Source organism: Zea mays, chromosome 5 (assembly GCF_902167145.1).
Source record: "Zea mays cultivar B73 chromosome 5, Zm-B73-REFERENCE-NAM-5.0, whole genome shotgun sequence".
NCBI classification, from domain to species: Eukaryota; Viridiplantae; Streptophyta; class Magnoliopsida; order Poales; family Poaceae; genus Zea; species Zea mays.
Genome location: NC_050100.1, coordinates 59234935 through 59245238, shown reverse-complemented (window position 1 = coordinate 59245238; position 10304 = coordinate 59234935). Strand labels below are relative to the sequence as shown.

General features: G+C 40.9%; 1 protein-coding gene across 1 annotated transcript; it reads right to left on the bottom strand.

The window, feature by feature from the left end:
- Positions 1–482: 482 nt before the first annotated feature.
- On the bottom strand, positions 483–9667 carry LOC103626414 (L-arabinokinase). The gene is made up of 28 exons (XM_008646821.2): positions 9271–9667; positions 8944–9120; positions 8760–8843; positions 8550–8626; positions 8390–8456; positions 8140–8197; positions 7976–8043; positions 7830–7892; positions 7119–7172; positions 6926–7028; positions 6704–6813; positions 6483–6602; positions 6178–6234; positions 5712–5875; positions 5466–5625; positions 4744–4827; positions 4284–4406; positions 3632–3762; positions 3465–3546; positions 3283–3370; positions 3141–3184; positions 2975–3070; positions 2785–2861; positions 2477–2677; positions 2236–2401; positions 1650–1721; positions 1248–1451; positions 483–1164 (listed from the first exon to the last, which is right to left on the bottom strand). The coding sequence occupies exons 1-28, from the start codon at positions 9373–9375 to the stop codon at positions 1054–1056; spliced, it is 2946 nt and encodes a 981-aa protein (XP_008645043.1). The 5' UTR covers positions 9376–9667; the 3' UTR covers positions 483–1053.
- Between the last annotated feature and the right edge of the window lie 637 nt (positions 9668–10304).

Below are 10304 nucleotides of genomic sequence, written 5' to 3'. Positions count from 1 at the left end.
TGAGTATTTCATCACTTTGAATTGTGACCATGTGAACTGCTATACTTAGCTTCTATTCCTGCTTGTTACCTTGAGTTTGACACTTAAAGTATTAACTGTGTGAATTGTGAAATGCAATAGTTAGATTTGATTTTTTTTCTTTTGCATGCTTCAGACCAGCCCGGCTCTGTGGGCTGATCGGGCCATAGGCACGATACGACCCGATTATCCTATTTTTGTGCCGTGCTTGCGCCAGGTGCTAAGCTCGCGGGCTGACATAACACAGAACCAACATCATGTTGTGCCCGGCACACAACATTGTCGTACTTAACTGTGTTCGTGCCGTGTCAGCCCGGCACGCACGAATGTACATGTATAAGTTGAGTATCTTCTTTCACGGTAACTTTTGCACACGATGTACTGCCTCCGTTCCCCGTTCTTGAATATCTGTCACTCGTTTTAAACTAAAAACACGGTAAATAAAAAAGAATGGAGGAAATAAATGCAGAGGAAGTTTATAATCATCATATATTTATAAGTGATTTAATGCATTTGCAACCCTAATGATAAAAACTTCACATACGACTATTACCTACTTCATCTGGGTTCGTGGTGTATCTTTCGGTCTGTCCAATAAACTTACACACAGATACACTGACAACACACACAAACTTTATCCGCTCCTAACTGACAACATCAGTTTACGACTGACAAGTTAACCAACGACTACACTGGTCATCAAACGGCAAGAAACCATCCTCGACTTCATCACATACCACATGCCAGAGCCCAGAGCACATCTACTTGGAGTTTGGTTACACTGCAGCAAGCACACGGAGACCACTAGACTACATCTGCTCAACAAGAGTTTCTTTATATTCCTCACATTTTCCTCTAGTAGCTTCCAGAATTGGTGTAGCACATGATAATATTTTGTGTGTGAACGACGAATCATCGCAAGTGGCAATACGCCTCTATGTTCTACAATGGCTTGGAGAGTTGGAGTGAGGTTCTTAACAATTGAGTGATATGTGACAAAGCTCGAACTGAAGTTCTTCGTTTCCCAATCAGCCACTAGGGACAACGACGTCGGATCTTCAGGTAACCAAACTTCCCAGCTCCTGGAGACGACCCGTCGAAAAGAATGGGCAGATACCCGGTCTCAGCCTTGTATCTGTGCTGAATCTGGAAGTGCAGGTAATTATCGGTCTCTGTCATCGTGATAAAACCCAAACACCAAATGAACAAAGGCTAGTCCGTGGAGCTACCTCTGCAATCTCTTCACTGCTCCTGGCGCAGTTCTTCCCAACAACACATACTGTGCCGCCGGAGCCTCCGCCGGTGATCTTTGCGCCAAACAGACTAGGGCTTCCGCCTTCGGATGTCCTCCTGTGTTGCACTTCTCGTACCAGGTTGACTAGTCTGTCAGTCCCATCAGAACCGAGGCCACATGCGCTGTAGCTGTTGTGGCACTGCCAGAAACATGTGAATCAAAGAGAAACATCAAACACGTCAAAGGTATGCAAGTAGCAGTACAAAGAGAAGAATGTTAATACCAGCAAAGCACAATTTCCTCAACTTAATGTTTGCACAGTGAACCTTGTTGTGCAATAAGAGTAGAGAAAGATACATCATGATGAGCAGAGAGCCAGAGACCCAAATTAATTCACCTGGTACATAAGTTCTCCAAGGGCTGACAGCTGCTCGTCTGTATTACCTGCCTCTAATAACGTTTTGAAGGCCTACAGACCAGAAGTTAAAAGGATGTCAAGAGAGAGAACAATGAAATACTCCCTCTGTCCCAAAAAGAAAGTCGCCTAGGGTTTTGTGTAGGTCAAACTTTCGTAGCTTTGATCAAGTTCATAGAAAATATTAGCAACATTTGTATCTCCATATAAGCTTATTATGAAAATATATTCAACGATTCATTTAATGCAACTTATTATGCGCCATAAATATTAATATTAATAGTTTCTTGTATATGCTTCGTCAAAGTCGAAAATGTTTCACTTCTCAGGAAGTGAGAATGACACTCTTTGTGGGACCATTAGTTGCAGATTTTAGTTTCTTGGGGGTAGTTTGCAATGTTCTGCCACTTTGGATAGCACTAAGAGCACACCATATCAACGCTATTGCTGCAGCATGTTTCAGGAAAAAAAACAAAAACTTTGAAATGGTTCCCACCACAATTGCTTTTCATATTCAGAAAATAGATTTGGTACTGTAGAAACAAATAATCTGGTCGAGAGATTTAACCTCGACACGGAAGTTCTCATATATGGGATGTCTAGTAGGAGCCTTCACACTGTAAGATCTTTTAGGATCAATAACTGTCACTGTGTCATCGTGATCTCCATATTTCTCTGAAAATGCTTCTCCACTAATCACCTCTGGAATGTCTTTTGCATAAACAGCTTCATATCTGAAATTGGGATTTTATTGTGATTCATGCAGTATCAGAACCATAAACATAAATGTTGAATTTGCTAAACGTGACCTGTGAGGTGGTAGGTTGCACAAATACTCCAGTGCAGCTTCAGATTTCAGTACGCCCACACCATTTTCTTTATAACAATCAGACTGAGCAGGGGACCCTGAAGTCAAGGATTCTGAAACTAAATCTGATGCTGTACACTTGATCATCTTTCGTCCCATGTAAGTGCCTACCCTCACAGATCCATAATCTCCCCCGCCAACACTAACAAATCAACAGAAATTAATTCTGCAATTAGCTCCAATTTTTCCAATAAGACAGGTAATGTCTACAATCGCCACAACACAAGCTCAGTTAGGAAGGCTTCCTACCTATGCCGTATCCCTGAATCTAGACCCCAGAACCGTATATGAGTAGGTATGCTAACCAATTCCTTCACTTCGGCAGGCTGCAGGAGAACTGATTAAATAAAATACTGAAGTAACGTTGTTTTTTTTTTTTGACTGGAGGAAGGTATGATCTATCAGCTTCTGTAATCCGGAACTAATAAACACCACTAACCTGGCAAACCATCGCAAGGAGTTTGTTAGCTTCTCCACACGCAGATGCCATTTGATCCATTACTCCACAAGGAGCTCCAACTACATGATTCTCAACCTGAAAAACATTAGAGCCATAAAAGTTGTAAATCTGTATTCTACAACCACATTTCAGTGAAACATAATACCTTCTGACAAAGCAAAGCAAGATCCCTTGGTATGATGTTTAAACCTATAGACAAGTAAAAAGGAAACCATCAACGATGCTACTTAGAGATGACATGTCTCAGGGTTCAGGATAGGCTAAATAGCCAACGCCACTCTACAAACCATAGGCTGCGGCGATAGCAGACATTGTAGCAACCTCCACTGATGCAGAAGATGAAACACCTTTTCCTTCTGGCACGGCAGATGAAACCTGGAGTTTTAGAGCGGAAAGAAGATAAGGAACTGATTAAGTGATTACAGGTTTTTACATACGCATTTGCAGGATAATGAAAACTTGGTGATACCAGAATGCTAATGCTGTCAGTGAACTGGGCACCAAGTTCAGTCATCAAAACTAGAATTGTTCCAGCAACATAGGCAGCCCATCTGAGATAGGATAGTTGAGATCGCAAATATGCAAACATATTCAGTAGTTGAAATTTTGTACTGGAATAAAAACTTGTTTTCATACTTTTGGGATGGATCCTGACAGAAAAGCTCCCTGGCTTTCTCATAGGATATTGGTTTACCATCATCCATAAAATCTGACAGGTCCATATCAAAAGTTGGTGCACGGTTACTCAAATCAGAACCAAATGATACCTGTGCGATAATCATGTTCATAATAGATGGTAAGCATTGACAAGTCATGAAAGTCCATACAAATGCTATGCAAAATAGCCAGATCAAAAGAACAACTACTTGGCAAAATGTGATTATAAAGTAAAAAAAACTCGGTCGGGAGGGAAAGACCGCCCTCCCGGTATTATATTAAGAAGAGACCGAAACATGGTCCCGGCTGAGAAAACCCCTGAACCCTGGCCCTCCATCACTAATGGGCCGATCAATTGTCCACTCTGCAACGGGATCGAACCCAGGATTCTAGTAATTTTTTTTAACCAATTCCGAAATTCGCCCCGAGGGGATCGAACCCACGATCTGGAGGTGGTACTCGGAAGCCTTAACCATTACGCTAAATTAGCCAACAAAAACACTATTATCATGCATATAATATGGAGCACCTACATGCCCCAGCAAGTGGATAACTCAAAAGTAAATGGAAGTGGCAAAAAATTTAGAATAAATGACAAAGCATCTGAATTATTTGAACAAGTCAAACATACAATTTGTATCACAGGTACCAAGCCTCCGTTAACAAGCTGTCTTGCTTTTGTATGTTTCCAAAGCTTCTGCTTGCTGGGATGGTTTCTCTGAACAGCAACATGGCAAGCTTCCCGAAGAGGCATCTAGTAGTTACATCCAAAATATGAATCACAACTGCCAAATACATGATAAAAGAACTGCAGCTATGTTTCTTTCCAGTTTATTTATTTATTTACTTGTGTCATCTGAGGGAATCCAAAAAAGAAATCAAGAATACAGAAAATACAGTAGACATCAGGATTCAATGAAAATCCAGGTTCTTGCATGCTATACCATTACATATTGAACAGTAGCAAACTGATTTCGAGAAAGATGGGAATCACATATAATCAAATATTTATGAGTAGAGTATCCAGCTATTAGCTAAACTTATAGCACTACTTTGTAACAGAAATCTATTTGGCCTGAGATTGAACATACCTGCAAAACAAGACTCCCTGAATAATCAGCAATGCCACCCATGACGTCCAAACGTCCAGGTGCCCTTGCTACATATATTTCTGTCTACAAAGGAACAATAAGGGAAATCATTATAGCACACCAATCATTTATTCACCATTTTGAGTGACTTATTTCAGTTATTCAAGTACATAGAAACAAGCTACCGAAACAAATCAAGTAATCAGTTATCAGAACTGAAGCTACATGTATCCATGAAAAATACAAGAAAAAATAGAGGTGAATCAAGGAAAAAAGAGACTGGTGAAATAAAAATGTTCATTGAAAACAAAATGGTTCTGAACTTTATACAATAGATTTTTTGATACAAATTGAAGCATGAGGATCTGTGTAATCCATCTTCTCTTATTAGAACTCCACTATATTGTGCTTTATGATAAAAGGTTGAAGCCTAACATGGTACATTGTCTTGTTAATTGGAAACACATATGTCTTGTCAAAACAACAAAATGAGCTACCATATGTTTATTCATACCCAAAAGCTATAATAGGACAAATAGATTAGCTGTTGGAAATAAAACTTTACAGCATAAGAAAGTTGGTCTACTTGAAATTGTAAGGAATCATCTCATAATTCAAACTCATGAAACCTAGATATCCTACATTCCAAATATGATACATGAAACATTAATGCACAGGGTTACAGTTCACTAAAATGAAATAGAGGACTGCTAGATTAGTACCTCCCAGTCAAAAAGAACAGATGCAGCAGTTCTCTCTAGGTCTTGCTTCTTAGGGCTCTTCAAATCATTTCCATTAAGTTCAGATAAGCTCTTCAAAAAGTCCACTGTATCTGTTAATCCTTGAAGGTCCCCATGGAGTATCTCAATGTCTTCAATACATCTGTGAAATCAAATATGCAATTCCAGTTGCAAAATATTTCACTGCAAAACTTGAGATGTCTGACAATAACAAGAGAAGGTACTCACAATGCTGCACTTTCCTTTGTAGCAACATTTTGTGAGGTCGGACCGCCACCAGTTTTGGTTTCGGACACAGAGTACCAGTCAGGAATGCCTGCATCTCTCCCAGGAACCCTTTGAAGTACATATCCTGAGACCATGGCATCTTGCAATCTTCTTGCACCACTAGCCTACAATTAAAGATAGCCAGGTTGGCTCATATTTTACCATCTTAAGCAGGATTCTAAATATATTGCTTCCATTTTTCTATGGGCTTTCCATGTTTAATATATACTGGTTTTACTTGGCACAAAGCATATAAAGCTTTCAAAGTGGTAATTTTCAAAAGAAGATAAAGATCTTTCATTAGCATTTCCTTTTTCATATCAGTCACAAAAGCTATAAAACTTCAGGATGAGAACAAAGTTATGTAGGCAGAAATGGTAGGTATGGAAATATGCTGACCATTCAACGATCATGCATAATCACTTACTTTATCAGAAATACATTTGTTTCCAATAGCAGTGTCCTGGAGAATCTGGGAAACCACCTGAACGGACAAAGTATTAGCCTATCGATCCACAAATAATATAACTTTCATAGGATACAGATAATTTGGTTTCAAAGATTAGTATTATGACGGAAGTCCAGTATTACATTTTTATCTCAATGGTACCTTAAGCATTTGGTTTTGCATAAATGCAAATGCTATAATACAATTGAGTACAGGAATAGTTTGATTTCAAGCTAATTTGGACATAATAACAACGATAAGGTATGCGGTATATGATAAATTACCTCACCACCATTTATTGGGCCATTGTAGCATGGTTGAAGTGTGAGAGCACGAAGTAGGTACGGTTTCCAGTGTCCAGCAAGGAAATCACTTCTGACCATCTCAATGCTGTTTTGGTAGTGCTGAAATTGAACATGATGGGACAAAGCATGAAGGCATTTTCAACACACTTATATATACATAAGTTATTCTAGCATAATACAATGATAAGAAATGTTTGAACCTCAAGCAAATTTCGCAAAAATGGCTCTTCGTTGAAGTAATCTCTGCGAACAAACACTAATGGTAGCTTGCAGGCCAAAGCCTCACTTGCAGTTCCATATCCAATTTTTCCTATAAACAAATAGAGTATGTATATGCATCTAGCAAGAAAAGCAAAAAAAAAAAACTTGCAACTCGACAAACAGCTGTGCGACATATAACAATTGTGGCTATTTTTAAGTACCAAGCATACAGTCAGATGCTGCCATAACATCAGGTGTGTAAGCATCTTTCGCAAGCTTAATGAAGTTCGGTGGAACATCTTGAGAATCAGAGGCACCACAGACCTTCCATGAAGAGGGAGCTAAGTTTAGTAAATCAGATCAGTTAGTTACTATCAAGGGATGTAATATAATTGTACTCTTAATTACACATACCAAACAAATCCAACCATCAGGGAGACATTCTTGCTTCAGTTTCCATCCTGCTGGCTGGGAACCATGACGCACTGATTATTTTATTATGTTGGTGATAAGTTTTGTGTAGTTCACAAAAAGTTTAGAGCATACAGGATAGAAGAATGGATCGCTAAGCTTTTGAAGGAAGCATGATACATACAAAATTTAATGATGATGTGTTCTGCTAAAAACTAGGAGGTATAATGATAATTATTCAAGTATTGCAGGGACTTCATTACAAAATGCAGTATCTGGGTAATAGCTAACCATAATACTTCCAAGTAATTGAAAAGGCATCACTTTTGATTTAAATAATAGGTAATAAGCACCACTTCGTTACAAAAAAGGCTGTGATTACTGAAAGAATCAGAATCAGCAGATATCGGTGCAGAAGAAACGATAGGCCCTATTTGGTAGCTGTTGCTTGTTGGAAAAGCAGTTTATCTGGGAAGCTGGCGAAAAGCAACTTTTGTGTATTGTCTGTTTTTAGTTCATTTTGAGAAGTAGCTGAACTGATAAGCTACTGCAGAAGTTTACTGTATAATACAACTTCTGCTTAAAGAAACTGTGAAATAAGCTGTGCCAAATAGGGCTGTAAGCACATTAAAATAGCCACATAACATTACCACATGAGAAAATAGAAACATATTCCATAAGCTTACCAAACCACCTATATGACAAGTGACCCACCTGACCCCCAAAATTAAAAACGAGCACCTTAGCATTCTCCTCAATTCCTAGTTCCTTCCTCACCTAATAGATCACAACTGAAACATGTGAATAAGGAACAAAGAATTTTGTCAAGGCAGAATACCGTTCTCCAGCAGAATACAAACCTCAGATCTAGATTTGCGTAATCCTCTAACCACAAGAGGCACATCAATGACGTTGCGAAAAGCCGGCACTATGGAATGAAATAATACTCTATTTTCATGATAACTGAGAAACAGGGAACACAATTTTTAAGGAAAAAAGAGTAACCAAATATAGTTGAGTATACTTGGGCCATATCCAGGTAGTCGAAGTAATATGTCACAATGGGAGTAATCCTCTGCTATCTGTATATTTAGATATATAATTCATTAAATGGTTACTGAAAAAAGTAAAGTATACATTGCCATAATATGTACTGTACTAAGGAAGACATATTGTGGTGAGTCAGGGCATACTTGCAAATGATCTATGGATCAGTATTTAGGTAATTCCATAAAAGGGAAACTTATGATCCTGACATGGTAAAAATTTAATACCTGCCACACAATAGATCGGTGATGATATCCAGCCTCCATGATGTATTCAGCATATATGAAGTCCCAACTGCAAAATGCAAACAGTCATACAAAAGGTAAACTACAGAGCGGAAGTCCCTAATGCAATCAGACAAAATGCAAACAGTATGGTGAAGCATACCTAAAATTCCCAATGCATACAGAGCGGACACCCAGATCTGAAGCCACCTTGCACACAATAGGAACAACATCCGAGACCTGTCCCAAAAGCACATCACATCCCAGTTCACTTTGGAGTTCAGACATTGCCCACACATGATGCCTACATCCATCAGTTGAACACTGACTGAATGTCTGATCACAGAACAGCAGTGGAGACTAGAGAGAGTACCACAAGGTCTGCCTTGATGGAGCTAAGCCACTCAGCCTCGGCCCTGAGGATGAACTCGCGGGGTAACACTGCCGCCTCACGGTACTGCATTTCGTAACCGGAGCATCAGGCGGCAGCCATCACGAGTCACGACACGGGAACGATGAGAGATCAAAGATCGTGAGAGGCGAAGAGCCGAGGATACCTTATCCAGCGTGGCGAGAGGGTCGACGGTGAGGGCATCTGCCTGGACGGCGCCGCAGTCGAGGATAACCCTGCGGATGCGGAGGCGCGGGGACCGCACCTCGGCGGTGAAGACGAACTCCGGCACGGCCGTCGCCACGTGCACCTCGTGCCCGTCCGCGATCAGGTGCCGCACCACCTACGATCCACGGAGCCACGCCACACAAATGCAGGCAAAATTTTCGGAGGTGAGACCTTGGACGGGAAATGAACGAGCACGAGTAGTTGGGGGTGCTGGTAGCCGGAACAATGCCCGAAGCGAGACGGCGGGAGGGACTGGCTGACTGACCTCGATGGCGCGGGTGGCGTGGCCGAAGCCATGGCCGGTGAGGTAGAAGGCGAATACCAGGCTACGCGGCGCCGGGGAGTGGTTGGCGCCACCGGCGGGTGTCATGGCCGACGACGAGACGGAGGAGAAGCAGAGGTGGCTTGGGAAGTTGGGATCCAAGTGGAAATGGGATGATGCCGTTGATGGCGTCGCGGCGGCGGTTGCCGTGACCGTGAGTGAGTTCGGGGGACCCACCTGGCCTTGGCTGCCCCGACCCCGAGTAGTCTACCTGTCTAACTCGCAAGTCAACTACTCTCTCCACTCGAACATACTCCGGACGAGGAGAGCCGGAGAGACTGGTTGACGCGGTGGTGGGAGTAGAGATGGAAAACGGTACAAACCCACTATGTTTTGACCCGTATCCGTGAAAAATATCTATAGCCATTAAAAAACCCGTACCTATGATGAGTTTGAGATTTTGCCCAAACCCGTACCCATCGGGTTAACGGGTACTCATGGGTTACCCGCGGGTTTCATCCCCAATATACTTATCTTCTCATAATCAATAAGTATCGTAATGATTAATGATATCATGATCCAAAATCTATGTAATGAACAACGAGTTCATGATTTGGTATAAAAATATTAGTAGAGAGAATGAAATACAAATAATAAGTTGTATAATTAAGTGACCTTGCACTAAGTTATCCATCCACCACATATATAACGCTAGTAAAAACTATAATAGCAAGCAAGCAACACTCTGGTTCACTGGTACATTCACCAATTGGTAAAAATTATGAAGTAAATAAGGAATAACAAGTTTGTTGTTCGTTTATAAAATAAAATGCAATATGCACTAGGTTTGGTCGGGTTTAAAAAAACCCACGGGTTCACGGGTTTGGGTACTATAGGAACAAACCCGTACCCATAAACCCGCTGGGTACAGATTTATGCCCATTAACAAATCCATGGGTATGAAAATTGGCCCAAACCCGTACCCTAATGGGGTAAAAACCCATCGGGTTTCGAGTTTCGGGTACCCATTGCCATCT

Excerpts from the sequence above, each read along its gene's own strand:
- LOC103626414 (XM_008646821.2), bottom strand. The coding sequence starts at position 9,375 with ATGACACCCGCCGGTGGCGCCAACCACTCCCCGGCGCCGCGTAGCCTG. Across the intron at positions 2,402-2,476 it reads TGCAACCTACCACCTCACAG|ATATGAAGCTGTTTATGCAA; the intron begins GTCACGTTTAGC and ends TCCCAATTTCAG. Across the intron at positions 1,452-1,649 it reads TTGGAGAACTTATGTACCAG|TGCCACAACAGCTACAGCGC; the intron begins GTGAATTAATTT and ends TGTTTCTGGCAG.